Raw genomic sequence first — 27810 nt, forward strand, 5'->3', positions numbered from 1 at the left:
ATGCTACACTAAGTCTGCAAACTCTGGACTTCAGTCTCCAAAAATTTACAAACTATATTCCAGTTGATTATAGCCCATACAGTCTATGGCACTGGACTATAACAGCCCAAATGTGCTGAGGGAAGCAGGAACTCACATGTAGAAAGGAGTATCTCGGGTAGAAATGCAAGGAAAACAGAGAAGGGGAGAGGTGATCCAGGTTTGTGTGGGTGGTGGGTGGAAGTTAGGATGGGGCAGTTGACGTGAGCAAAGCAGGTAAAGTTAGAAGGAAAGGCAACAGGAGAATGCTATGGATTTATTTTTTGTTGTCGTTAGATATTTTCTTTATTTACATTTCAAATATTATCCCCTATCCCAGTTCCACACACCCCCGGAAACCCCCTAGCCCATTCCCCCTCCCCCTGCTTCTATGAGGGTGTTCCCTTACCCACCCACCCACCTATCCTCTCCTGGCATTCCCCTACACTGGGGCATCGAGCCTTCACAAGACCCAGGGCCTCACCTGACATTGATCTTAGATAAGGCCACCCTCTGCTACATATGTGGCTGGAGCTATGGGTCCCTCCATGTGTGTTCTTTGGTTGGTGCTTTAGTACCTGGGAGTTCTGGGGCTCTGGTTGGTTGATATTTTTGTTCTTTGTATGGGGTTTCAAACCCTTCAGCTCCTTCAGACTTTTCTCTAACTCCTCCCAGCCAACCATTGGATTGAGCACGGGGTCCCCAATGGAGGAATGCTATGGTTTTAATGTTTGCATTATATTAGCACTGGAGGCTCAGTAAGGGGAAGCTACTTCCTTATGGTCAGCAGAGTGAGATCTACTGTTGTGGGTAGTGACTTCACATAACATGCTTCTCAAAGCTTTAATGTTCAACACCCTCCTTTCCGTTTCTTCTTCCATTCTTCTCTCGTGGCATATCCTCCCTCTGTGAGCTGCAACATTCAGGGGCCATCTTAGAAGTACTGGCTAGGCCCTTAGAGTTTTGATATAGTTATATAAAAAAGAAATGACGAAGAATACGTCAAACATGGAAATAAATACAGGTGAAATAATTTTACGGCAGCTAGAGGAGGAATGAATGCTGACAGTCAGTCAAGGAAAAGACATAGATTGTTGTAAGTAGAACATTAAGGGAGATTGAGTGGATTCACAAAAACAGAAGATAGGGAAGGTTTGAAGTTTCCAAGGGATTGATGCAGTGGTTGTGCTCTGAACTGGGGTAGACTATAGACAGAAATCCCATTCTGATAAAAGTGACAGAAGAAAAAAGAGGAAGAATGTATTGGAAACAGAAGGAAAGGCCATTTTTATTATAAAGTAGCAAAGAACGTGGCTGAGTTATGTTCATGCCCATGGCATGCAGAAAGTAGAATTTAAGAACAGACGAATGTGAATACTTGGTGCAAGAAATATACGAGCTATAAAACTTTAGGCTGCTTTGTGGCTTCTTTTAGCTACCTATTTTAAATTCATAAAAAGAAATGATCTAAAAGTAGACTTTACAATCCAAAGGGAAACTGAATTTAAGGACTTGAAGGCTTTTCAGCCTGGTCACATAGTGAAGAATGAAAAACACTTCAGCAGATGAAGCTAAGGGTGTAGCCAAGCAGGTGGCTGTCTACCAGGAGAATAGTATGGAGAGAGTGACAGCAGAAGCTATACCTTGGGACAATGGGAGAATGATCTCGAAGGCAGGTGGAAATGATTACTTCTGTCTCAGTATTAGTCCATAAATAAGTAGAAAGGAAGCATACCAAACCAGGGACATTAAGCATCCTCAGGATACTGTGGGTCAGTTAGATGCTCAGGACATCCTCAAGTCTTTGTACTTTTTGTTTTTGTAAATTCTGAGAAGAAAAGCCTCAAACTTTGTCATTTATAGAAATAAGTTTTTAGCCTATATAAATTTCGTGGCCTCAGTTATGTGTTAGAATAGCATAAAATGCTCTAATAAAAGAATGGCTGGTTTGGTGTAGAATAGAGAATGTGATCTTTTTGTGACTTGAAATTTTGATGCTGCATCATTTTCAGAGGAGACTGACATGATGGGCGCATATGGTATCAAGGTAATATCAGTAGGCACTCACCATGGACTCTAACTCTGGATGGAAAAGAAATCAAAACCAAAATAAAAAAAATGAACTTTTTTTTGAATCTTCATGATTTTCCTTTAATATTAGTGAAGTGTTCACTTGACTTAAATAAAAATGAAATACTTTTTGATGATGATAAAATAAAAGTAAGGCTTGGGGAGTAAATTCACTAGTTATAACCAACAAAGCCATACATTTAGTTTCTATATTTTACTCTCAGTATGCAATTAAACATTCACACACATGTTTGCATGCACAAATGCACATACACACAGAGAAAAAGATATTGATATCTATATTTACAATCTATGTATGTATATAATCATCTATCTATATCTATCATCTTTTTATTTATCATCTTTCTATATCTATCATCACTTTATCATCTATCATCTGCCTATTATATATCTATGTAATGTATATAACCTATTATCTATCTATCTATCTATCTATCTATCTATCTATCTATCATCTTTCTGTGTAGCTAGAGAGAGAAGTCAGATATAGCCACGTCTCATTTTTTTTTCTATTTTAGACTTTACAAATCTTTCAACTATAAGGAATTACCTATACCAATTTGTATTTCATAGGTCAACAATGACAGCAAACAGAAAGACAAAAGTCAAGACCTGGAGCTGGAGGTGTCATTCCACAATATGCTTCTTACATAATAAATATATGAGTCTGTGGTTTTCATACCCCCTAGTATAGCAAAAGGTTATCTATGAAATAAAAGTTGTTTTGAGATTCCATCAATCTTTGCACCCAGAGGCCAATGTTTTCTTCTAATAAGTCACTTTCTGTGAGAAAGGACGCTGATAACAGCTGCCTGTTCCTTGATTTCAGGTATTTGTAGATGATTTGCATTGTAAGCAATTAACTTCCTTGATTTACCAAAGAATATATTGTAAACAACCAGAATTTAACAGAACAGCCCAATCCCTTGGAGATTGGTAGAAATAGGCATCGATTATAGACATCAAGATAGAGCATCTTTGAGTGAAAGATAATGTGTCATCTAAATGTCAGGGCACTGGTACTAAAACCTAAAGAGAGTCTGAATGTTAATAAAGAGCCATGGATGTGTTTTCCAACAGTTCTTTGAGCATTTTTGTAACTGTTCAATAGTCAGTGTTCCAATAGACCACCTGAATAATCTCTACTTCTGGTCCTTCCATTCCCTTTGTTTTAAATGGCTTACATCTGCAACGTTCTTTATGAATCTAAGTTTGCATAACTATAGCCACTAGGAGAGAACCAGAGGTCTGTCTGTCTTTCTTTCTTCTTTCTTTCTTTCTTTCTTTCTTTCTTTCTTTCTTTCTTTCTTTCTTTCTTTCTTTCTTTCTTTCTTTCTTTTAGGTCATTTTCTTTTTTTCTTTTTCTTTTTCTTTTTTTTTTTCAAATTTTTATTAGACATTTTCTTCATTTACATTTCAAATGCTATCCCGAAAATCCCCAATACCCTCCCCCCCACACCCTGGTCCCCTACGGACCCACTTCCACTTCTGGGCTCTGGCGTTCCATTCCCTTGTACTGGGGCATATAAAGTTTGCTAGACCAAGGGGCCTCTCTTCCCAACATAAAATTTGCAAAACACAAGAAAATCAAGAAGAAGGAAGACCAACGTGTGGATACTTCATTCCTCCTTAGAATAAGGGAACAAAATACCCAGGGAAGGAGTTACAAAGTTTGGATCTGAGACAGAAGGATGGACCATCCAGAGACTGCCCCACCCAGGGATCCATGCCATAATCAGCCACCAAACGCAGACACTATTGCATATGCCAGCAAGATTTTGCAGAAAGGACCCTGATATAGCTGTCTCTTGTGAGGCTATGCCATTGCCTGGCAAGCACAGAAGTAGATGCTCACAGTCAGCTCAGCTATTGGATGGAACACAGGGCCCCCAGTGGAGGAGCTAGAGAAAGTACCAAAGGAGCTGAAGGGGTCTGCAGCCCTATAGGTGGAACCAGAGGTATTTCTAATTGTTTTTCAGCTGCCCATATGCTTCTCCTACACTCTAACTGAACCACCTAAGAAGCCCGCCTTCTTTGTCTGCAGAGAACGCTCTCTGAGGAGTCGTTCAGACTCCAGAGACTGCCTGGATTCCTATGAGTTTGATGGACAGCTTCCTCCTCTATCCTCCTGCTTTCCATCTCAGTTCCCCTAGAAACCATCTCCACTTAATCAGTTGTACACAAAGCTTTGCCTCAGGAGCTCTCTTTGCTCATATAATTACCAATAACAAATACAAAAGCCTGTTTATGGCCCATAGCGTGTCTATTCACACCTATGTACACTTATTACAGTCCTCTTTCTTTTCATCTTTCTATACAACTGTTCAAATATCTGGGTTGTTTTACCAATAATCAGCAATTGAAACAGACTTGGGTGCCTTTTCTTCTGAATTATCTCATTTACATGTGCATTTCCACAAAAATGCACACGTATCAGGGGACATTTATATTCTAAGAAGGGATTATTTATCATTTTTTAAAAAACTAAGTAGTATTTAAGCTACCACTAATGAAAAAAATAATTCCAATAGGTTCTACTGTAAGTTTTACCAGTTAATACTTATAAAATTATTTTCTCAAGATTGAAAAACTATATTACAGATGTAGAATTATAAAATATAATTTAGCATTTGAAGTTATAAGAGAAAATATAAGATTTAGTCATTTCTGTTTTATTTGCCAGATTGTGATATTTTAACATTTTTGATTCTTTGACTACATATCTGTATTTATGAAAAGAAAAGCCTTTTACACATCCATACTGTCCTCCTATGCCACTGCTCTGTTATTCTTCATTGTACTAAAGGCTAAGAATATTTTTCTAAGGCTTATGTAATTGTTTTTTTTTTAAATACTGATTTTGTGTTTTTACCTTTAGGTCTGTTTATAATTAATCTTTACAACCACAAGAAAGTTAGTACATTCATTTCCATTTTGGAAAATGTGACTTTTTAAATAAAAGAGATGTATTGACTTTTTTTTTCTTGCCAGAAGCATAATAAGAGACATAATCAGAACATGAGTTAGAAATCTTTGGCTCTAGCTACATATTTAATCCATTATCTCTGGGTTATTAGCATATTTTATAAAACAAATATTTTTAAAAGGATTTTTCCAACTTCAAAGTAAAATTTAATAATGCACAGAAAAAGTCAATATAGAGGTCATATTAATTACTATAATTTAGAATCAGTGGTTTTCAGATTTTAAATTAGATGAGCATACCTCATTTTTTGCTGATTATGCCTTATGTTTATTTGGAAATATTGCAGGTTATATCCAAACTCAAAAACATAAAGTTCAAATGATCATAAAAAAGCCAGTGATTTTTCTCTCCGTGAAATATAACACAGAATACTTTTCCAAAACAGAAATGTTTTGATTTTGGAAGGTTGGTTGTACATATGTGTGTATGTTACTTTTTGGACAAACAAGTATTATGAGTACTTGAAGATCTGTTCCAACTACTGGGACACACACAGACACACACAGACAGACAGACAGACAGACAGACAGACAGACACACACACACACACACACACACACACACAAAATTTTCTTTGACCACATATTGCAGGCTGTAACATTTGCAAGGCTAGCCCATGAATATGAACTGTCTTTTCCTTGATCCAAACTGCATTTTCTCAGTTGTAAAATGGGTACCATTTCTATGCCTATCCTGGATTTCTTTAGGAAAGACTTAAGTGTGTTTATGATTTCCACTCTTAGACTTAGAAAATTACAGCTCACTATGTACTGCTTGGGAACCAGTGGACATTCCTGGGGACAGCAAGTTGGAGGGAAATACTTTATCTTCCAAAAGCTAGGTCTCCGATTCTTTCACTGAACATCTTTAACCAAGGAAACAAAAATGATTATCATAAAAGATGAGACTGAATGTTGAACATATAGATTCCTGAGGAACCTTGACACAAGCCAGAGTCTCTTCTTTGGATCCATTCATTTCTTCTGTAATCCATTCTGGAATTATCTACGTCTACTGTTTCCCTTCCTATTATGAATAAAGAGATTAAGTTCCAACCATTGGGGTAGTCTTTTAGTTTCATACATCCTGTGGCTCCTAGTCACACAAGCCAGCTGACAAATCTATATTCCTTCATGCCTGCAAATCTATGGTCAGCTACTTCAACAGAGAAAACTGCAAACCTTGAGGGGTAAAGTTTGAATGTCTCTTTGTTCTAAAAAATTCTAGAAGTATAGGTCATATATTTCCTATAAGAAACTGCAGGGTATGGGCTGGAGAGATTGCTCAGCCATTCAAGGCTAGGCTCACAACCAAAAATATAAGAAACTGCAGGATATTATATGCAAATTTTACCTTAATTAAAACAATAATTTGGGGGCTGCAGAGATCACTCAGTAGTTATGAACACTTCTTGCTTTTTCAGAGACCACAGTTCAAATCCTAGCACTGACATGGTGACTCACAACTATCACTCCAGTTCCAAGAAATCAATAACCTCTTCTGACCTCCACAGGCAACTGGCACTATGTTCTATACGTAACATATAATCAGACCAAAAATTTAACACATACAAAATGAATAAATAAGTTTCTTTTTTAAAAAATTAGTTCTGTCTTCTTGTAGCACAAGTAGAATGAACATATGAGAAATGACCATGCAATAGCTATGCTGAAAATGTCATAATGGTACATAATGGGGGGAGCGAACAGAATAAGGAAGAACTTAATGAAGGAAAGGATGTCTATGATTTGGAAGAACAACAATATCAACCACCAAGACCCACAGAGCTCCCAAGAACTAAAACATCAACCAAAGAATACACATGGAGGGACCCATGGCTCCAGCTGCATAAGTAGCTGGATGGCCTTGTCAGACATCAATGGAAGGAGAGGCCCTTGGTCTTATGAAGGCTCAATGCTGCAGCATAGGGGAATGCTAGGGTGGTGAGGAGGGAATGGGTGGATGGGTGGGGGAGCACTCTCATAGAAGCAGGGGGGATGGGGGATGGGGGATGGGATAGGGATTTGCAGAGGAAAAACTGGGAAGGGGGTAACATTTGAAATGTAAATAAATAAAACAACCAATAAAAATAATTGAGAATAATTCAAAATAACAAAATTAAAATTTTATTTTTAAGTGAAGTTGATCTTGCTAGCTTTTATAAAACGAAACAGCTGACTCGAATGTAAAGACCACATTTAATGAAATTGTCCCTTAAATTATCATTTCCAAACTATGGTGGACTATGACGTTAAACTCATTGGCAAAAGATCTGGGCTGCCCACTCACTTATGTTACCGGAATTCAGTCTTGCTCTTTCTTCTCGACAGCATTTTAGATAAATTTAGAACAATGAAACTATAAGTTGAAGACATTATCAGTTATCACTATATTATAAACCTCCCTAGAGTAGGCTCTGAAAAACATGGGCATCTGGTACCTTCTACCCCAGTGTGGCATAAAACAAAGTAAACCAATGAAGAAATTATGATCTCAGTGGGATGTTAGAGAGGAGTCAAAGACACGGTGATTATGAAGTTAGGCTGAAAAAAAGCGGATTTTTAACCTGAACTACTATAACAATCTATAATGTAAACACATATACATATATGCATGTAAATGCTGTTTTTAGGAAGTGCTAAATGAGACCTACTTTCTCGTAGTACTTGATCTCATAGTCCAGAATGGCTCCATTGGAAAATGTAGGTGCTTGCCATGATAGAGCAAGGCTGTTCTGGGATGCCCAGTCCTTCCTCATCATACCAATCAGAGAAGGTGCTGTAAGGAAAGGCAAGAATAATTGATTAGTAGAGATGTTTTTCCATCATCTAATAATAAATATTATAACTCTTCCAAAGAAAACGCATTCTTTTTTTTTTCTTTTTTCTTTTTCTTTTCGAGACATGGTTTCTCTGTATAGCCCTGGCTGTCCTGGAACTCACTCTGTAGACCAGGCTGGCCTCGAACTCAGAAATCCACCTGCCTCTGCCTCCCGAATGCTGGGATTAAAGGCGTGCGCCAACACACCCGGCTAAGAAAATGCATTCTTTTGTGAAAGGTATAGCAATTACCAGTGACAAACTAAGGAAATGGGCTCACAGTACATCCGACTCAAGCTAAATAAGAGATCCAAGGTGAAAGGCAGCGCTCACTGCCTGTGGGTCTGTAAAGAAGGGTGTTTTTCTTCAAACTAGATTTGGTTTTGGGATTAACAGGAAATCCAGTGTGCGAGTCTCCTGTTGTTTCTATGATCTATTCCCTACCTTAGGAAGCAAACTGCATGAGTACAACAGAGTGTGTGGAAGTGTTCCTTTCTTCTTCAGACATCCGAGTAAGAGAAATATGGCCCCCAAATACTGAGTGCTGATTTTATGATGTCATCTCCCAGAGGAGCCATTTAAAGTGGCTCTAAAAGGCGACAGTTTAATTTAAGAAGTCAGAAGGAAGGACCCATAGAAGTTATTGCACTGATCAGTGACTTCAATGGCCCGGGTAGGGTCTTCTGATCAGATAGTTGTGCGTTTGGAAGTACAGTGTGAGTTACTAATTCTCCTGCTAATACTGAGAATTAGGACACCACAGCCTTCATGAGAAAAAGGAGGCGCGAGATCAATGAAGGTAAATAAGAATACAAATCAAAAGGAACCTCAGGGACTGGTGTATTCCCTCAGTTTATTCTCTGATATCCATTTAAATGTGTTAATAATGATGAAGCAAGGTTTGAATACTGACTCATTGTAATATTTTAAACTTCTTAGAAAAACTCATTTTAATATTTTTTACTTCTAAAAGTTGTCTTTGCATCATCAGGAAAAGTCATTTTTTTAAAAAATTCATGAGACTGACAGTTTTGGCCCAAAGGAAATAAAGAACTAGAAGGTATGTTTAAAATTCTTGTTCTTAAAAGAAAATTAAGATTCAACTAAAATATGTTGACAAAATGACATGTAATTGCACAAATTGTTAATTTTTCTATTATAAATAAAGGTAGTAATAGATAATGTAGAAAAGAAGAAATGGCGCTTGGGAATTATTCATTATTTAAACTGAGGTACGTTTACTATTAAATTGATCCCTATGGAAAACAGCACTACTGTTCTTACATCATAGTTTATAATGTATTTGATGGTCATTTATGAATAGAATGTAAATTCAAAGCAAATCATAAAAGCCGGAAGATAATCAACACCCTACATATGTGAATATGCATTTCATGTATACATGAATTAATCTATGGTTAATTTTCAGCTTAATATAGTGTCATAATGCAGTGAAAATTATACTCTATTACATTTTGCTCTTAAGGCCAACCATATAATGGCTGTGAAACATAAATTGTCAGTTGTGGTCACAACATTATAGAATGACTATGAAGTAAATTATATGTACCATTTTTTTCTTTTTTACTTTCCAGTTATTAATTAATGACATATTGCTTAATTTTTAAAGTCTCCTGTTATACTTCCATAAAGAAAACATTAAAAGTTCCTTAATTACATCATTTTATCACTTTAATGTCCACTTTACCAGCTGGGGCATGGTTCAGCCGATAAAGCACTTGCTTGCAAGGATGAGGACCTGAATTTGATTTCCAGAACCATACTGTTTTAAGAGAGAGGTAGGATTTAACCTCACTGCTGGGAATGCAGAGACAAGACACTGAGACTTGCTAACCAGTCAACCTGGTTGGTGAGCTCTGGACTTATAGGAGATTCTTTCTTAGAGGAGGTAGATAATCATCTTGTTTGTGAAACCCAAGGTTGATTTCTGGGCTCTGCCCTTGTGTGCATACACATGAATATACACCAGCATGTACCCTTCCACACACACATAATCACATATACTCAAAGATGCACACATGCATGAACATAAATAAGTACATAAGTAAAATAGACTTTGGAGACTTAAAACTGTGCTAATCTCTAACTCCTCTTCATTTGTGCACAACATTTTGTATGTAAACATGCAAACGTTACATAGCTTTCTATATCAAACTGGAAGCAATTCTATTTATTTTTCAATATATTTTCTAAGTTTAATCACCCTTTAGCCAGTCTGTAATAATTACTAAATATTTGATTATGTTGATGTTTATTGATATTTTTCAGTGTTGGATATGCAAATTCCTAATACTGTGCTCTTGGAATATTTATTTATGAAAACCAATTGGACACCATTAAGCTTTCTATTGTGTTGGACTCTCACTTAATTCACTCACTGGCTTGGATGTGTGTTCTCAAGTGATCATACCACAGCCCTCAGCAGCTGGAACTGCAGGTGCATCCCACGAAGTCCTGCTTGTTAATTTTATTTTCATTGAGAAAATTTGCTTCACATAATTTCAACTTTCTGAACCGTGTTGAACATTAGCATATTGCTTTTGAAAATAGCTGCATCCATATACCTCGGGCACCCATTATAAACAGTTAATGAATTGAAGCTTAGCATGTGAGAAATTATTTACAGCTTACTACACCCCTAATACTGCATTTTCTGTTTTCACAAAAATCAGCATTGTGTGGGATTTCACTGAAAAATGAAGCTTTAATAGATAAAGTTTCAACCATTTGTTTGGAATACACTTAGTGAGTTTATTATTTAATGGCCTAGGTTATGTAATACCTGTAACTAGCACACTATGATAACAGAATACTAATTTTACTAGAATACAGAGCAGAAAACATACCATAAATATAATGGAAACATCAAGGAAAATGATTTAGGATACAAAAGACAACTCCTTGTTATTTCTGCTTAAGAGAAATCAGCTTGGAGTGAACAGGAAGAGAAATATTTTATGGAATTTGTCACAGTAGAGACTGTCTGAGCAACTTGAAGACTCAAGTGGTACGTTTTGCGTGAGAATTATGTATTCAAGAGAGCTTTCTGTAGAATTGGATTTCTGGTTTACCTCAATGCTTAAAACTTCAAAGTGTTAGCTTTGACCTTCAAAAAAAAAAAAAAAAAAAAGATTGTTAAATAGATTACTGTTGATGTTCTAGTTGGTGGAATGAACCTGGGAGAGCAGAGCCTAAAAATGAAGTAGACTGTCTCATGCAATAGCCACCTTTATTCAGAGAATAAGACAACTTATACTCTGAGGGTTAAGAGATCACATGATTAAGGTGTTCAATTCCAAGGACAAACTGTACTGTATGTGACAAAGATATAGACACATATGAATAACAACAGTAGAAGTAAACACACTCTTATCTGCTACACCTGGGAGGAGCATGGAAACCTATTTCAAGAATAGTTATATGGTTTTCAAGAAAATGAGGTCACAAGACTTGTCTCGTTTTCACAAGCACTCAAGTTTCCTCACATTCTAGAACTGGATACTGACAGATTATTACTTTCTTGCAAGTAGTTTTAATACAAAACTTTCTGAGCAAGTACATTTAATGAATATCAAATTGTTTGTTAAGTACTACATGACAAATCTGATGAAAATTATATAGTAGAATTAACAAAAATGAAACTCTTGTTCAGAAATACATGAGCATTATTTGCTTCAGCTTATACTGAGACAGTTTAAAAATACTTTAATTCCTATATTGCTCCTAATTAGGAATTAATCACTTTTTGGAAAAAAATTACTAGTGACTATGTAAATTGTCTTCTTCAGATCTCTCCAATTTATCTTATGTACAGTGCTTCGATCTTTTAAGATGAATAGCTGAAGGTCAGAGGACATCTACATGTATGTAAAGATACTTGAAGGTAAGATTCAATAAATAAAATGTCAAGTAAGAATTTTAAATTAACATTGTAGCTGAGAGTTTCTCTTAACAATCACTCTGGTTTTGCAATGTGTTCAAAATTAGAATCTAGTTCAAAACCCCAAAGAGTGAAACAATGTCACAAATAACCTTACTGCCTTTGAATGTTGTTTTACATATACTGCCATTCAAAACCACACTGTGAATAATTACGAAATGTGTTACACTGAGAATTTTATCAAGATTTTTGATATATTTAATGTAATAGTATATATACATATATTAGTATACATTATACATCTATGTATATGTTAAATGTAAATTATAACTTTTCATTAAATGTAAATTATAGTTTAATTAGAAGGAATGACGGCATATTTAAAAATTATATTGAACATTGTTAATTTCCATTCATCTACTGATCATATCGCTAATATCAATATGTTTTCATTAGGCTGTGGGCCCATGTGCTTGCTGGCATGTATTTTGCATATGTTTATGTGTATATTCAAACAATATTTGAATAGATTTTATATACTATTTAAATTTTGTTTTCATCAATGTAGAAAGTATATAATTATGTATTTCATGCTACAGCAGTTGTATTAATAAGTAGGCAACTTTACCAGCCTCTCCATTTCTCTCAGGAAATATCTAATTGGAAGGCATTTGTCGTATGAGTTGGTGTCTTCCTGAGACCTCCCTGTTGGTTCTAGCTCTGATCTCACAAGCAGTGTCATCACCTTTTCTAGCCTGATATCCTGTTCCTTTCCACTCCATTTCTCCTGTGTCTATTCCTCATCCTCTGCGCCTGCCTCCTTCTTCATTCATTTGTGTATGCCTTTTGATATCTCTGTATTCACTCTTCTTTTTTCAGCACTCCCAGGAAAGACTTAAAGTAGTTATGAGAAAAGTTTAAGAAAGCATAGTCAACAACACAATGGGATGTCAACAAGCATAATAGACCAGCACAAACTCATCAGGACAGAATTTTGTTTGCAGCTGTCTGAGCCTTTCTTCTCATTGCTAGGGAACCAATGTACATCAATGCAAAGCACAAAGATGTGCTGATGTTTCTTCCTGTGTGTGCTTTGCAGAGCCATCGTTATTGCTACTATCATCTTAATGATGGAATGTGTTGATGTGATACAGATTTATGATGGACAAATTAATATACACATAGCTATCTCTATCTATATCTATAATTCTGAGACACCATTCTTAAAAGTTTGTGCCTTGTTTTGTAAATATTTATTCTTTTGTGCTTTAAAGATAATGAATCCCCACTATCCTCACAATATTTCTCTTGTGTGATTTTGCTTTGATGTATTCTCTTTGTATTCAGATTTTAATGATAATATATATATATATATATATATATATATATATTCACATATATTGTTATATCCTTTCCCCATGTGATTGAAATCTGGTTATATGTTTAAAATATACACAAGAGACATACATGAAGAAGAATTGGTACTTTATTTTATGTTCTCCCTAGTTTATTTCTATTTTTTATGTCCAAGAATAACACAGTAGTATGCTAAACCAAATGGTGAATGCACTAAACTGGATAATAGCTCCCAAAGAACTCATTACAGTCCTTGGAACCTGGGAAGGTTCTGGAAAAAAAGCTGCTTTGAAGTTGTTTTTGTTTTTTGTTTGTTTGTTTTTTTTAAATTAGGATCAAGAGTTTGAAGTGGGAGAGTAGTTAGAATGGTACTCTAGATGTGCCCAGTAGTCACACAGAACTTCATAAGAGAAACGGCAAGGGTCACAGGCCATGGCTGATGCCTGTCAAGACTAGATCAAGTGGTGTATTCCTCCCAGGAACCTACAGAAGGCCCGGACTACCTGGATTTTAGCCCTGTAAGACTTTTTGTGTATTTCTCACATACAGTATGGAGGATGCATCTGAATATACATAGTGTGAATACACATTGTTTGAAGAATTGTAGTGAAACGTTATAGTCATTGTAAAATCATGGAATTTACAAGTCATCACAACAATATAATACAGACAATAAATTTTACCAACTCAAAGGTGAATATATCTTCAAAGATCTATTCTATATGAATTTATGATCCCATTATGAAAATTAGGTATGTTTAAAAAGAATAGTTGTCCAGAACAATAGGAGAATAATGCATCTTTGTCTTTATCATTTTATAAAGTGTTCCCAGTCTGTTTCTTTTTCTAAATTAGGGATACTTTACATAAATTTACATTATAATCTTCTCTGCTTTTTAGTACCATAGAGATAATTTCCTTATATCTCCATAAATTCTTTTCAAAATATTTCCTTGAGTTAATTGTGTTAGCTTTTTTTTTTTTTGGTTTTGGTTTTTCAAGACAGGGTTTCTCTGTGTAGCCCTGGCTGTCCTGGAATTCACTTTGTAGACCAGGCTGGCCTCGAACTCAGAAATCTGCCTGTCTCTGCCTCCCAAGTGCTGGGATTAAAGGCATGTGCCACTACCACCCAGCGTGTTAGCATATTTTTCTTTTTTGTTTTTTTTGAGACAGGGTTTCTCTGTGTTGTCCTGGCTGTCCTGGAACTCACTCTGTAGACCAGGGTGGCCTCGAACTCAGAAATCCGCCTGCCTCTGCCTCCCAAGTGCTGGGATTAAAGGCGTGTGCCACCACGCCCGGCTACGTTACATATTTTTAACGCTTTTATCTCTAAATGTCCAACATTTTCCCAATGGAAATATGAGCATCACATAACGAGCTTGTCCACCATCACCACTGTATCTTGCAGCACCATGGTGACACTAGCTACTGGCGTGGCATCCGTGAGAAGTGTGTGGAGGTACTTGCACAGGTCACTCAGAAGTCAGGATGTGGGAGTGAATCTAGTGGAGGAAAAGTGAGCTGGAGGGCTAAGTGCTGTAGTCTCCTGGGCCTGCTCAAGGAATCTTGACCCAGCTCTACACAACCCTTGATCTTAAGTGGTTCCCAGCAAACTGGTCAGACAGAACAGAGGATCCAAGCTGAGGGCTATGGCTGCTTCGTCTGGCTCTCTTACAGAGTCAGGATCAAGCAAACTAGGTTCAGCAGGACAGCGTGTATAATCCTCTGGTTAGCCCCTGATTACATAACGGCACTCTTATTGGCTAAAAAGTAGTATATAAGTTTTTGTACTGAACAGTAAAAATTAGCTCTGCACCCCAGTGCTGGTGTCTGAGGTCTGAAAACATGGTGGGCTCTGTCTCTGCCCCCACCATTTCCTGGTCCCGGTTCTGATAGTGTGAAATGAAAATTGCTTTATCCTTAGTAAATAGAAACACTTATTTTTATGTCATAAGTTATCTTCAAGCAGTCAGAGACTCTCTGACCTTCTTTCTATTTTCATGTTTCGATGGAAGAATATTTGCTAATCTAATACTTTTTTAGGAATCTAGCATAGATAGCTTTCCAAAGCTGAGAAACCTACCAAGCTAAAAAGAAAAATAAAGAAACTGAAACTCTCCAGCTTAAAAACAAATCCTTTACTTATTATAACAAACCATCTTATTATAGTAAAATCAAAACCACTGGGTTTTTTTTTTCATTTTTTTTTCAAATTAAAAGGCAATTACATTTCATGTAAAGGGGTGTTTTGCCTGTATGTATTTCTGTGTATCTACGCATCCCCAGTACCCTCAGATGCCAGCTTAACTTTGCACTGGAATTACAAGCTGCCATGTGGGTCCTGGGAATCAAACTTGGGTCCTCTGGAAGAACAGACAGTGCTGGCAAGGGCTGAGCCAGCTGCCCAGCCCCTCCACTTATTTTCCAGGTGAAAGCACTACTTTTATATTGTATAATTATATATTATATGTGAAATTATAATACATTTAAAAATTGTTAGCATTAATTATCGTTGGACAAGTTTTATTACTTCTGGACCTCAATTGATTCATCAACAAAAATTTGCCTCCTGTACCCAGTATAGAAAATAATGAGCTAAAATGTAAACGTCATCAAATTGGGGGAAAATTATACTAACGGGCTTAGAAATCACCTTAGCTAGAATTACCAAATGGGGCCAGCTACTTTTTCAAAAACAAAACAAAAACCTGAAAATGTAAAAGTACTACAGTATGATGAATGTATAAAGTAGTTACACACATATATTTTATTGCTACAGTGCTGTGTGTGTGTGTTTTTTTTAATTTTTAGAAGTTTAGAACTTTAAAAGAAATGCACATAGTGCTTTTTTTTTTTTTTTGAAGTCTAGGCATCTAAAGTGAATCTGCACATTTATAAGATGATATGCGTATGGGGAAGTGTGATATGCAAAGTGAGAGAAAAGTTATAAAACAGCATGTGCCATTAATTAAAAAATACTAGATGCCTCCAACTTGGTTGTGATATTTATACACGTGGGACCAGTTAGCAGCAAACTGCTTAGAGTGACTCAGTATCTCATGGACTGATACAATACTGTAAAGCCAGATACAATACAGCCAAAAGCAAAACAAAAAAAATATTATCTTCTATCTAGTAAATTTTTATTTTTAAATTACAATAATATCTTTAAAACAAACTATCTTATTTCAAGAACTTAACAAAACATCATCTTACCTCATAATTATCAATATCATTTCGCTTTATTGGATATTTTATTTATTTATATTTCAAATGTTATCCCCTTTCCTGTTCCCCACCCCCTGCAAACCCCCATCCTATCCCCCCTCCCCCTGCTTCTACAAGGGTTCTCCCCCACTCCCCCACCCACTCACACCTCCTCGCCCTGGCATTTTTAAAAACAAATGCATTTGTAAATGGCATCCACAGACACGTGGCTCACAGAGGAGTCATCAGCTCTTAGTCTGGCTCTGTACTGACATTCTTCAATTTATATAATAATATGAAATTGCAGCAAAAGCTAGCTAAAAATATGGACTTTGTATTTTAAGGGAAGCTTTATGAAAATTAGACTTGTAAGTGCTATGGATTTGCTTCCTGGGTATATCAAGAAATAATAAAAAAAAAAAATCCTTTCCCATGGCACCCCTAAGGTGCACAAACAGACAAGAAAATTAGAGTTATCTTTTGGCAGTGGAAAACAACCCATGGATGTGTCCTCGGGCTTTTTAGAAGAGTTCGCATTTAAGAGACTTCCATTCACACACGAAATAAAATAGCAGCAATTACCATTTTCCCCCTTTAGATAGAAGAGACCAGCTTAAGACTGCTTTGATCACTTCAGATAGAATTGATCTTGTACTTCTGAGCTCCTAAAGTATTCACTCACTGTCCCTCTGACTTCTAGAAATTGACCACCATCATCCAACAATGTGGCTGCACACCCTCCTTTACAGAATGTGCAAAAGTATATTGGGCTGTGCTTCTAATTTCCTATGCTCCTTCTAGCACACTAAACCATCCTCTATACAGCATAACCTTGTAGGTCCAGTTTTCTTTACTCTCTACAGGTGAAGAACTGGTCTGGAAATCACTGACCCACAGTCACACATCATGTGAAAAGGAGACAGCACTCTAAAGTAATTAGTTAGCTATTCCACTTCAGCCTTAACAGTATCTTTAAAACCTTGGGACTCTCTATGCTGCCACACAAATAGACTCAGTTACCTTTACCTAAATGTTTCTTTTCATCTATATCCTGTTCCAAGACTTAACTAAGGAGTGTCTCAGAAGATTTTGCTATAAATCCTTGGGGTCACCACTTATGAACTTTTCAAATGATTTACACGTTTTATGTATATGGTCATTTTACAGAAGTAAAATTAATGTGAGTATTAACAATGGCAAAGATGGAAAACAAAAAGTCTTTCTAAAATGCTGACATATGATCTCAGTGTTAACTAAAATATGGAATGCATTACATTATAATTCAATTATATATTATTCAAATCCATTTAAGTCAGTCCCCATGTGTTTGACCATTATTTAATGATTTCATTGGAAAATAAATATTTGATCAAACAGCAAGAGCAAACATAATTCTCAGTTAATTATTACAAAACCATTCCTTATATTTCAGTGAAAGGTTTGGAGGGAGTGTGGAAGGGGGTGGCAGCGCTGCTACTTATGATCAAGGCACAATGTTACGTACGTAGACAAATGTCATAATGAATTACATGAATTTTTATGCCAACTAAAAATTCAGTAAATAGTAATGAAGAAAGAGAAATGTCCTCAGGATCATTTTTTTTTTTTTCTAATTCTAAAACTTCACCCAGTCCCATTTCCTTCACATCTACAAACTAATCTTATTTCCTTTAAGGAACCCATGGTCAATAAAAGTTGAGTGGGCAGAAGTCTGCTCTATTCCACAGGCAGTGTAGGGCATGAGAACTTTCTCTAAGATTCCATATATTGTTTTTCAAATAATCTAGTTAAAAAAAATAAGCCAGGATTATTGTGTTTTTATTTCATTGTTTTGGGCAATCAGAAGCTACATGTATGTACATGTATGTACAGTGTGACTTGAGTAGAGTTCCAAGATGTACAAAGGTTTAAAGAAGGAAGCTATATTCATGCTGCTTTCCACCAGAAGGGGTGCTGAGTGGTTTAGGAATGTGGAAGTATTCCTGCCGAAACACTAGAGATGGAACGGCACAGTTGTTCTTCTTCTCTCACTTAAGAGATAGCGTAAGTTGGCCAGCACTGCTTCTGTCTTGAGCAGGAAGGGAAGAATTCGTAGACGTTGTTTAACACAAGCAGCCAGGTGCTTCCGCTGCTGCCTTGAAACATTCATGGCTTCCCAAGGACAGGGGTGATTTTGCTCTCATCCCTGATCAATTAGCAGAGAAAGTTACAGACAAGGAACACCACCTGGCTGAGCCCTGAGTTTCCTGCTCATTTTCTCTAGCTGGTAATTGTGGCATAAAAAGCACTGGCTCATGTGGAGAGGCTGTTTTCCCACACTGGCTGCTAGCTCATCCAGTACATATGCTATACTTTCTTCCGCAGATTTCTGTGATGGCTTTGTTAACAGACCAAATGGTATCACTTCTTACTGATTAAGAAAATTAAAGAATAGTAGAATCTTTAAAAGTAACTATATTCTGACTATCATCCACAATGTATAGTATCATAACTCTGCAAAATTTAATGATATTCCATTTAAACTGTGACATGCTGTGTATACCATATAAACTGAATGACATTTCTAGGTGGAAAATTATCACATGGTTTAAACTCAATTTAAGTTTTTTTTTGTCTAAATTCACAGGATGAGTTTATAGGAGTAAAAATATTGGTTATTTGAGAATTAATATATTACTTGTGCTGTATGAATGCAAATGTAAAAACATAATATTAATCTTTAAAACATTATAACTTAAAAGAAAGATTATACCCTTCCGGTTTCATTCTGTGCCATGGAGCTGACCCTGTGCCACAACTCTTTGTACCCAGATCCCGCCTGGAGAGAGCAGGTCTCCCAGGAGGGCTGACACATCTGAGATTATAGCTCTCCATACCCAGATCTTGTCAGGAGAGAGCTGGTCTCCCAATAGTGCCAAAACAACTGAGAACACAGGTGAGAACACCACTTATTTTTTTCTTTTTTCTTTTTAATTAGATATTTTCTTTATTTACATTCAAATGTTATCCCAAAAGTTCCCTATACCCTCTCCCCGCCCCTGCTCCCCTACTGACCCATTCCCACTTCTTGGCCCTGGCATTCCCCTGTACTGGGGCATATAAAGTTTGCAAGACCTAGGGGCCTCTCTTCCCAATGATGGTCGAATAGGCCATCTTCTGCTACATATGCAGCTAGAGACATGAGCTTTTGGGGTAATGGTTAGTTCATATTGTTGTTTCACCTATAGGGTTGCAAACCCCTTCAGATCCGTGGGTGCTTTCACTAGCTCCTCCATTGGGGGTCCCGTGTTCCATCTAATAGCTGACTGTGAGCATCCACTTCTGTGTTTGCCTGGCACTGGCATAGCCTCACAAGAGATGGCTACATCAGCATCCCTTCAGCAAAATCTTGGTGGCATATGCAAACAGTGTCTGGGTTTGGTGGCTGATGATGGGATGGATCCCTGGGTGGGGTAGTCTCTGGATAGTCCATCCTTTTGCCTTAGCTCCAAATTTTGTCTCTGTAACTCCTTTTATGGGTATTTTGTTCCCTATTATAAGAGGAATGAAGTATCCACACGTTGGTCTTCCTTCTTGGTTTTCTTGTGTTTTGTAAATTGTATCTTGGGTATTCTAAGCTTCTGGACTAATATCCACTTATTAGTGAGTACATATCTAGTGACTTCTTTTGTGATTGGAAAACATCACTTATGCTCAAATTCCTGGCCCAAGAGGGACTTGCCTAGAGCCATCAGGATTCAGGAACCAAGGAACAGCCAGGGACAGGATCCTTCCCGATTCCATCTGAGCCCTAGAGCTGACCCTGTGCCACAGCTCTCCATACCCAAATTCCTCCCAGAGAGAACTGGTTTCCCGGGAGTGCTGATACACAGGCTTACAGGAAGAACAAGCCACATGCAGAGACAGTAAGACCACGTAACACAAGAGATAACCAGATGGCAAAAGACAAGCACAAGAACATAAGCAACAGAAACCAAGACTACTTGGCATCATCAAAACCCAGTTCTCCCACTACAGCAAGCCCTGGATATCCTAACACACCGAAAAAGCAAGACTCTCATTAAAATCACTTCTCATGATAATGATAGAGGACTTTAAGAAGGACATAAATAACTCCCTTAAAGAGATACAGGAGAACACAGGTAAACAGGTAGAAGCCCTTAAAGAGGAAACACAAAAATCCCTTAAAGAATTACAGGAAAACACAACCAAACAGGTGAAGGAATTGAACAAAACCATCAAGGATCTGAAAATGGAAATAGAAACAATAAAGAAATCACAAAGGGAGACAACCCTGGAGATAGAAAACCTGGGAAAGAGATCAGGAGTCATAGATGCAAGCATCTGGGAATTATTTAATTAAAAACTGACATTGTTCCCCCCCCCCGAAATAAATCGATAGAAGGGAGAATCTCAGGGGCAGAAGATATTATAGAAAATATTGATACAACAAAGAAAATGCAAAATGCAAAAAGCTTATGCTCTTAAAATCAAAAATCCACAAATGGGACCTCATAAAATTGTAAACCAAAGGACACTGTCACTAGGACAAAAAGGCAACCAACAGATTGGGAAGAGATCTTTACCAGTCCTACATCTGTTAGAGGGCTAATATCCAATATATACAAAGAACTCAAGAAGTTGGACTCCAGAGAACCAAATACAGAGTTAAACAGAGAATTCTCAACTGAGGAAACTTTAATGGGTGAGAAGCACCTAAAGAAATGTTCAACATCCTTAGTCATCAGGGAAATGCAAATCAAAGCAACCCTGAGATTCCACCTCACACCAGTCAGAATTGCTAAGATCAAAAACTCAGGTGACAGCAGATGCTGATGAGGATGTGGAGAAAGAGTAACACTCCTACATTGCTGGTGGGATTGTAAGCTGCTACAACCCTTCTGGAAATCAGTCTGGCAGTTCCTCAGAAAATTGGACATAGTATTACCTGAGGACCCAGCTATACCACTCCTGGGCATATACTCATAAGATGCTCCAACAGGTTATAAGGACACATGTTCCATTATGTTCATAGTAGAAGCTGGAAAGAACCCATATGTCCTTGAACAGAGAAATGGATACAGAAAATGGGGTAATTTACATAATGGAGGACTACTCAGCTATTAAAAACAATGACTTCACGAAATTCGCAGACCAATGGATGGATCTAGAATATATATCATCCTGAGTGAGGTAACTTAGTCACAAAAGACTACACATTATATGTACTCACAGATAAGAGGATATTTAGTCAAAGAGAGTGACTACCCATCATATAAGTCATGGACCACATGAAGCTCAAGAGAAAGGAAGACCAAAGAATGGATGCTTCAGTCCTACTTAGAAGGGGGAACAAAATAATCAAGGGAAGTATATTGTGGAATGGATTTGGGAGGAAGAGAAGTGGGGGAGTGGAAAAAGAGGGGAAGAATCATGTATGGGAGGAGATGGAAGAGTTGTACAAAGGGTCAGGAAATTGAATAGAGGTGTGTAGCAATAGGAGATGTGGAACTGGGGGTAGCAACGAGAAAGTACCAGATGCCAGGAAATCAAGAGCCTCTCAGCACCCCATGGGGATGACATTAGCTGAAATACCCCACAAAAGGGAGGGAGATCCTGTGGAGACCATATCCAGAGGGTAGGCATGGCCTCCTGGTTGAGGGATGGGGCCACCCACTCATCTCCAAAACTTTAACCCAGAATTTCTCCTGTCTAAAGGAAATACAAGGACAAAGAGTGAAGCAGAGACTGAAGGAAAGGCCCTCTAGAGACTGTTCCACCTGGGGTTCCATCCCACATGCAGACACCAAACCCAGACACAATTGTGGATGCTAAGAAGTGCTTGCCTACAGGAGCCGGATATAGCTGTCTCCTGAGAGGCTCTGCCAGATCCTGACCAATACAGATGTGAATGCTCACAGCCAACCATTGAATCCCAATGGAGGAGTTAGGGGGATGACTGAAGGAGATGAAGTTGCCTTCTCTGGCATCAATGGGAGGGGGCGGCCCTTGGTTCTGTGAAGGCTTGATGTCCCAATGTAGAGGAATGCTAGGGTGGTGAGGCAGGAGTGGGTAGATAGGTGGGGAGCACACTCCTAGAAGCAGAATAAGAGAGGATGGGATAGGGGGTTTGCAGAGAGGAAATCGAAAAAAGGGATAACATTTGAAATGCAATGATTACAATATCCAATTTAAAAAAAGGAGAAAGGCTATACATATTCAAATTATAATACCAGGGATTAAATAGCAAGCAGTGGATAGCATGGAAACAGAAGTACCTGCCATGTGCAAAGATGACCTTAGCTAGTCAAGCCATAGAGGGCATGCCTGCCAATCAATGGATTGCAGCCAGCATTGTTCAATCTGGCTAACACCTATGGCATAAAATTTTAAAGTATTTGGATCTCTATAGTGAATGGATGTGCTATTTTTTCTTAATAATTTATAATCATGGCATTTACTACATTTTTTGTGGTCTATTTTGATACACGGGATTATTATTAATTTTTTTTTACTATTTATACACTGTTCTTTACATTCATGTTTTTGCTAGTTTTAGTAAGATTTACTTTACTTTTCATTGTGCGTATGAGTATGCACATGTGACTGTAGGTTCCTCTGGAGGCCAGAGGTGATGGGCAGTTATAAGCAGCCCAATCTGGATGCTGGAACACATCCGCAAGGTAAGTATGTGCTCTTTTTTATTTTAATTAAAAAGAGATTTTAAATATAATATATTCTGATTAGAGTTCCCCCTTCCCCAGCTCCTCACATGTCCTTCCTCCCTTCCCACCTACCCAAATCTACCCCCTCACCCCTCTTTTCTCTCACATTAGGAAAAAAAACTAAGTAAATACATATAATAAAGTCAAATAAAACCAAGCAGATTAGAATAGGACAAAACATACTGAAAATAGAGACAAAAGCTCTAGAAACACAGATCCTCAGAGATACAGAAATCCTGTAGAAGCAGAAATTTCGAAACCATATATAAGCAAAAATCTATAAGGTAAAACAGTATCAGACAAAGAAATATGGGCCAGAGATTCTCCAAAACCACCATTAAATTCATTTTGTGTTGGCCATCTACTAGGGGACATGGGGCCTGCCCTTAAGTGAGGTTTGTCTACCCAGCGAGACTCTGTTGGAGGAACGTAATTTTTTCTTTTGTGAGCAGTTGTAAGTTGAAGATAGCTTATGGGTTAGAGATGAGGCTTTCTGTCCACATTCTCTCTCGGTGCTAGGATCCCATCTGCCTTAGACCTGCGCAGGTCCTGTGAGTATTTTTAGGCAGAGCTCATCTCTCACCTCCTTTGACTGTAGTCCTTAGATGCACTGAGCAGGGAAGACAGGGAGATGACTGGGTCATGTGAGAGGACAGAGCCTGACCTCCTGGAGTCTGAGGGAAGCCTCTCAACAGCTGAAAGGAACTCAGGCACAATCCACGTTTGCTGTAAAGGCTGGCAACAGACAGTTAATGTTTCTTTTATGAGTAGGCATTTTCTATGAAAGTAACAGTGACCTAGGCTGAAGAGCCAGGTGTGTATAGCTTTGTTAAGAGTCTCATACCTTTTATCAGAATTGATAGAAAATCTCAAACAAAAATGTTTATAGTAAAGATATCTTCCCTACCTATTCCTGTGGGTTAGAACTTTACTTTATGGATTGGAGTCCTGCCAAGTGCTCTCAGGAATAATCCAGTCATTAGATAATGAGTCCAAACCCAACTATTATTATTATTATTATTATTATTATTATTACAATGAGCTGGGCCTCTCTCTTGAGAAGCCCATACTCACACCTAGGTATGTGTCTGCGTTTCCTCTGATCACCTGTTTTCTCCTGATCCTCATGGCATAAGTATGTTTATCTCCAATTCTGCTTCAAACAGTGGCTAGTCCTAAGATACTTTCCAACGAAAACCCACAAATCCTTGATTTGTCTAAATAAAGGTCCCCCAAAACTCTTGTGATCTCACTGGGCTTCTAAAACTGTGGGAGATGCAGCTCCTTTACTTGTACTCAAAATGCTGATGGAGTGAGTTTACTGGTTAGGAGAGTCAAATACTTAAGTGGCTATCAGATTTTAAGCTGGCCTACATTCGATGGTTACTGCTTGCTGGGCATTTGTTCCCAGATACCCGTAATGATGATTCCTCATTTGGAATTATACTTTAGGGGGAAAAAAAAAGAACGGAGAATAATTTTCTCAGGTCAGTTTGAACCTTAGTCTCTATCTATCTGTCTGTATTCTTAGTTGTGTATTCAGTTCAGTTTTTCTTTGACTTGTTTTAATAGAGACAGAATCTCAGTATATGATCAAGGTCATCTTAGAATTCTTAGTGCTCAAGGGAACTCCAAAATTTGCCTTCAGAGAAGCTGAGCCAGCAGTATATACAGCTGTGCTTGGCCAAGTTAAGAGAGAGAGAGGGAGAAAGAGAGAGTGGGGGTGGGGGCAGGGCAGGGAGGGAGGAAAGGAGGGAAGGAGGGAGGGAGGGAAGGTGGGTGGGAGGGAGAGAGAAAGAGATTCAGAAGCCAACATTGCACGTCTTCCTAAATACTCCCTGTCTTATATTTTATGAGACACTTGTCTCACTGACACTGGCGCTCACTGACTGCTTATCCTTGCAGAATGTGCAGCAGCATCCTGTCCCCGCCTGCACTTCTCCGGGATTATAGGCACACGTCACTGTGTCCAGCTTTTTACACATATGATATGGATCTGAACTTATGACTTTATGCTTGTACAACAAATATATTACCAGCTGGATCATCCCTTCCCTCATGTTGAGTTGCTAAGGGATTTAGAATGTGCTATGATGGTGAATCTAGTTTTTCTCATATCCCCATGCCCCAAACACAGGCAAAATTTCCTTATTTGCTCCAAAGCAGAGGCTTTTCAAATAATTCAACTGCCACAGATCCCTCCCCTGGTGTTTACCAGCTAAGGAAGATTGACTCCAATCACCAGAGGAAGTCAGCACCAGGACAGGAAATTATCCAAGCAGCCATATCTCCCATCTATCCTGCAAAACAACTCTCTCTCTCTCTCTCTCTCTCTCTCTCTCTCTCTCTCTCTCTCTCATTAGATATTTTCTTTATTTATATTTCCCCTTTCCTGGTTTCTTCTCCAAAAACTTCCTATCCCCCCCTCCCCCCCTTGCTCACCAACCCACTTACTCCTGCTTCCTGGCTCTGGCATTCCCCTATACTCTATACTGGTATACTGGGGCATAGAACCTTCACAGGACCAGGGTCCTCTCCTCTCATTGATGAACAACTAGGCCATCCTCTGCTATATATGCAGCTAGAGCCATGAGTCCCACTATGTGTTTTCTTTGGTTGGTGGTTTAGTCCCAAGGAGCTCTGTGCTCCATCCAATAGATAGCTATGAGCATCCACTTCTGTATTTGTCAGGCACTGGCAGAGTCTCTCTTAACAATCAACTGTTCCTTCCCCTTTGAGATTTATATATATATATATATATATATATATATATATATATATATATTTACTATATATATAATAATTTATATATAAATTATATATAATAAAATATATAAAATAATATATAAAATATAAAAATAAATTCTATAAAAATATATATTTACAGTAAATATATATTTACTGTAAAAAATATGGTTACCAATCCTAGAAAACAGTTCAGTCTCTTGGGAACTATTTAATTTTTCACACACACACACACACACACACACACACACACACACAGGGTTTCTGGACCACAATCTCAATATATAACCCATAGCAGGCATGGAATTCTCTATGCATCTCAGGCTAACTTTTAACTTGTGAACATTCTGTCTGCTGATAGAGTGCTGTGATTACAGGCATGAATTTCAACAACAAGCTCTAGTTAATCATCATATGTACTGTATGTCTGAATATAAAGAGTGGCTGGCTTCATAAGTATATAGGGAAGAGCTTAGTTCAAATATGCAAATGCTTATATCAAGAGTGTAGCTACTTACCAAGAGCCATAAACACATTTGTTTTTCAAACATCCTCTCAACCATGAATGGCCTCAGCACTGAGAGATGCTGTTATCTTTGATTTTTGGGGGTGCAGTGCTAGCTGTTGAGAAGTGCTCTCACAGCTGCTTCAGATTGTTGTACCAAACCTTCCTCAATCTCTTTAGTAGTTTAGTTTGGTTTATAGAAAAAAACATAAACCTGTTGACGCTATTGCTAAAACAACATTGATGGATGCTGAAAACGAGGCCTTTGTAAATAATTTTATTTATTTTTTTTGTTAGGGAAGTCCACTTTTTAAGTAACCATTATATATCTTTTACTAAATTTCTATTTAGAGTATAGACTTTTAACAAAATTTTTAAGATGTAGACAGCTATAAGAATGGAGATTCTGCTTCAAACCAATTTCTTGATTTAATATTGCTAAGATTAAAAGTAGTTTTTACCCATGTCCTATTCTTGGATTCTTAGAATGGTACAACACTATTTTGGACAGATAACCATATCTAAGGCATGAAAAAGCATGGTCTCACTCAAAAATCTGTAACCATTGCTGGTATATTGTAGTTAGCAGGCTTTCCAGTGTTTCAGTAACACTGGTGACAGCTGGGAGGCCAAGGCTACAAATGGGCTGAGAGCAGGAGAGCCAAGCAAATGTCCCCTCCGTCTTTCAGGACACTTTACTGCTACTGATCATATGGCCTGTGGACCCTGTTACTTGGCGTTTAATCGTAGTGTCGTAGCTCTGATACATGTGACTTTGATCAATTTACATACTAGTTTTTCTTCTCTGTTTTAGTAGAAAATTAATTTAACACACTCTTCCAGGTTGCCGTGAGAATTAGTATACTGTTTAAATAAAAATATAGTATTTCATTGAAAGTCATATCCAACATAATAGAAGCAGGTTATTAATGTTGTTGAACAAATGTTAACCTTAGGTAAATATTAGAGTGATAAGTAAAGGGACATTTCTAAGAGTGATACAGATGACTTGTAGTCAGTATTATAAATCTTAGAAAAAATAACACACTAAACAGGCGTGTACCAAGTAACACGCTGATTCATGTATTAGAAAGTCTAGTTAAATACTTCCCAAAAGAGAATTTTCAAACTTGAATGTCTTAAAAATGCTATTATGTAAATTTACATAACATAACCCTAAAGAATATTTCTTTAAAGCAAGAAGGGAATGAACTCTCTGCAGAAATAGTTTAGAGAATATTTTCGTGGAAGACAAGTTGAAGCTTTATTCAAATTAATAAGCATTGTTGAAATATTCTATATCATGTTAATTTTGCATCAGTAAACCTTACTAAATTGTGTCATCCATTTGTTATTGATAGTTAAAAGTGCTAGATTCAAACTAATATTATAATCTCTAAATGGGGGAACATGTGTTTTGAATGAACACTATTACTAACGTGTATTTACAGTTGTGC

The 27810-nt window shown here is 37.5% G+C and overlaps 1 protein-coding gene across 3 annotated transcripts in view; it reads right to left on the minus strand.

Moving 5' to 3' along the window:
- The window catches only part of Epha6 (EPH receptor A6), an 858253-nt gene that overhangs the window by 361485 nt on the left and 468958 nt on the right, over window positions 1-27810 (minus strand). For all 3 annotated transcript variants that reach the window (XM_021209922.2, XM_029544433.1, XM_021209921.2), the window contains one exon: window positions 7749-7873. In XM_021209922.2, the coding sequence (XP_021065581.1) occupies window positions 7749-7873 (125 nt within the window). The remainder of the gene's footprint in view (window positions 1-7748; window positions 7874-27810) is intronic.

The sequence above is a fragment of the Mus pahari genome, chromosome 12 (genome assembly GCF_900095145.1).
Source record: "Mus pahari chromosome 12, PAHARI_EIJ_v1.1, whole genome shotgun sequence".
Taxonomy (NCBI): domain Eukaryota; kingdom Metazoa; phylum Chordata; class Mammalia; order Rodentia; family Muridae; genus Mus; species Mus pahari.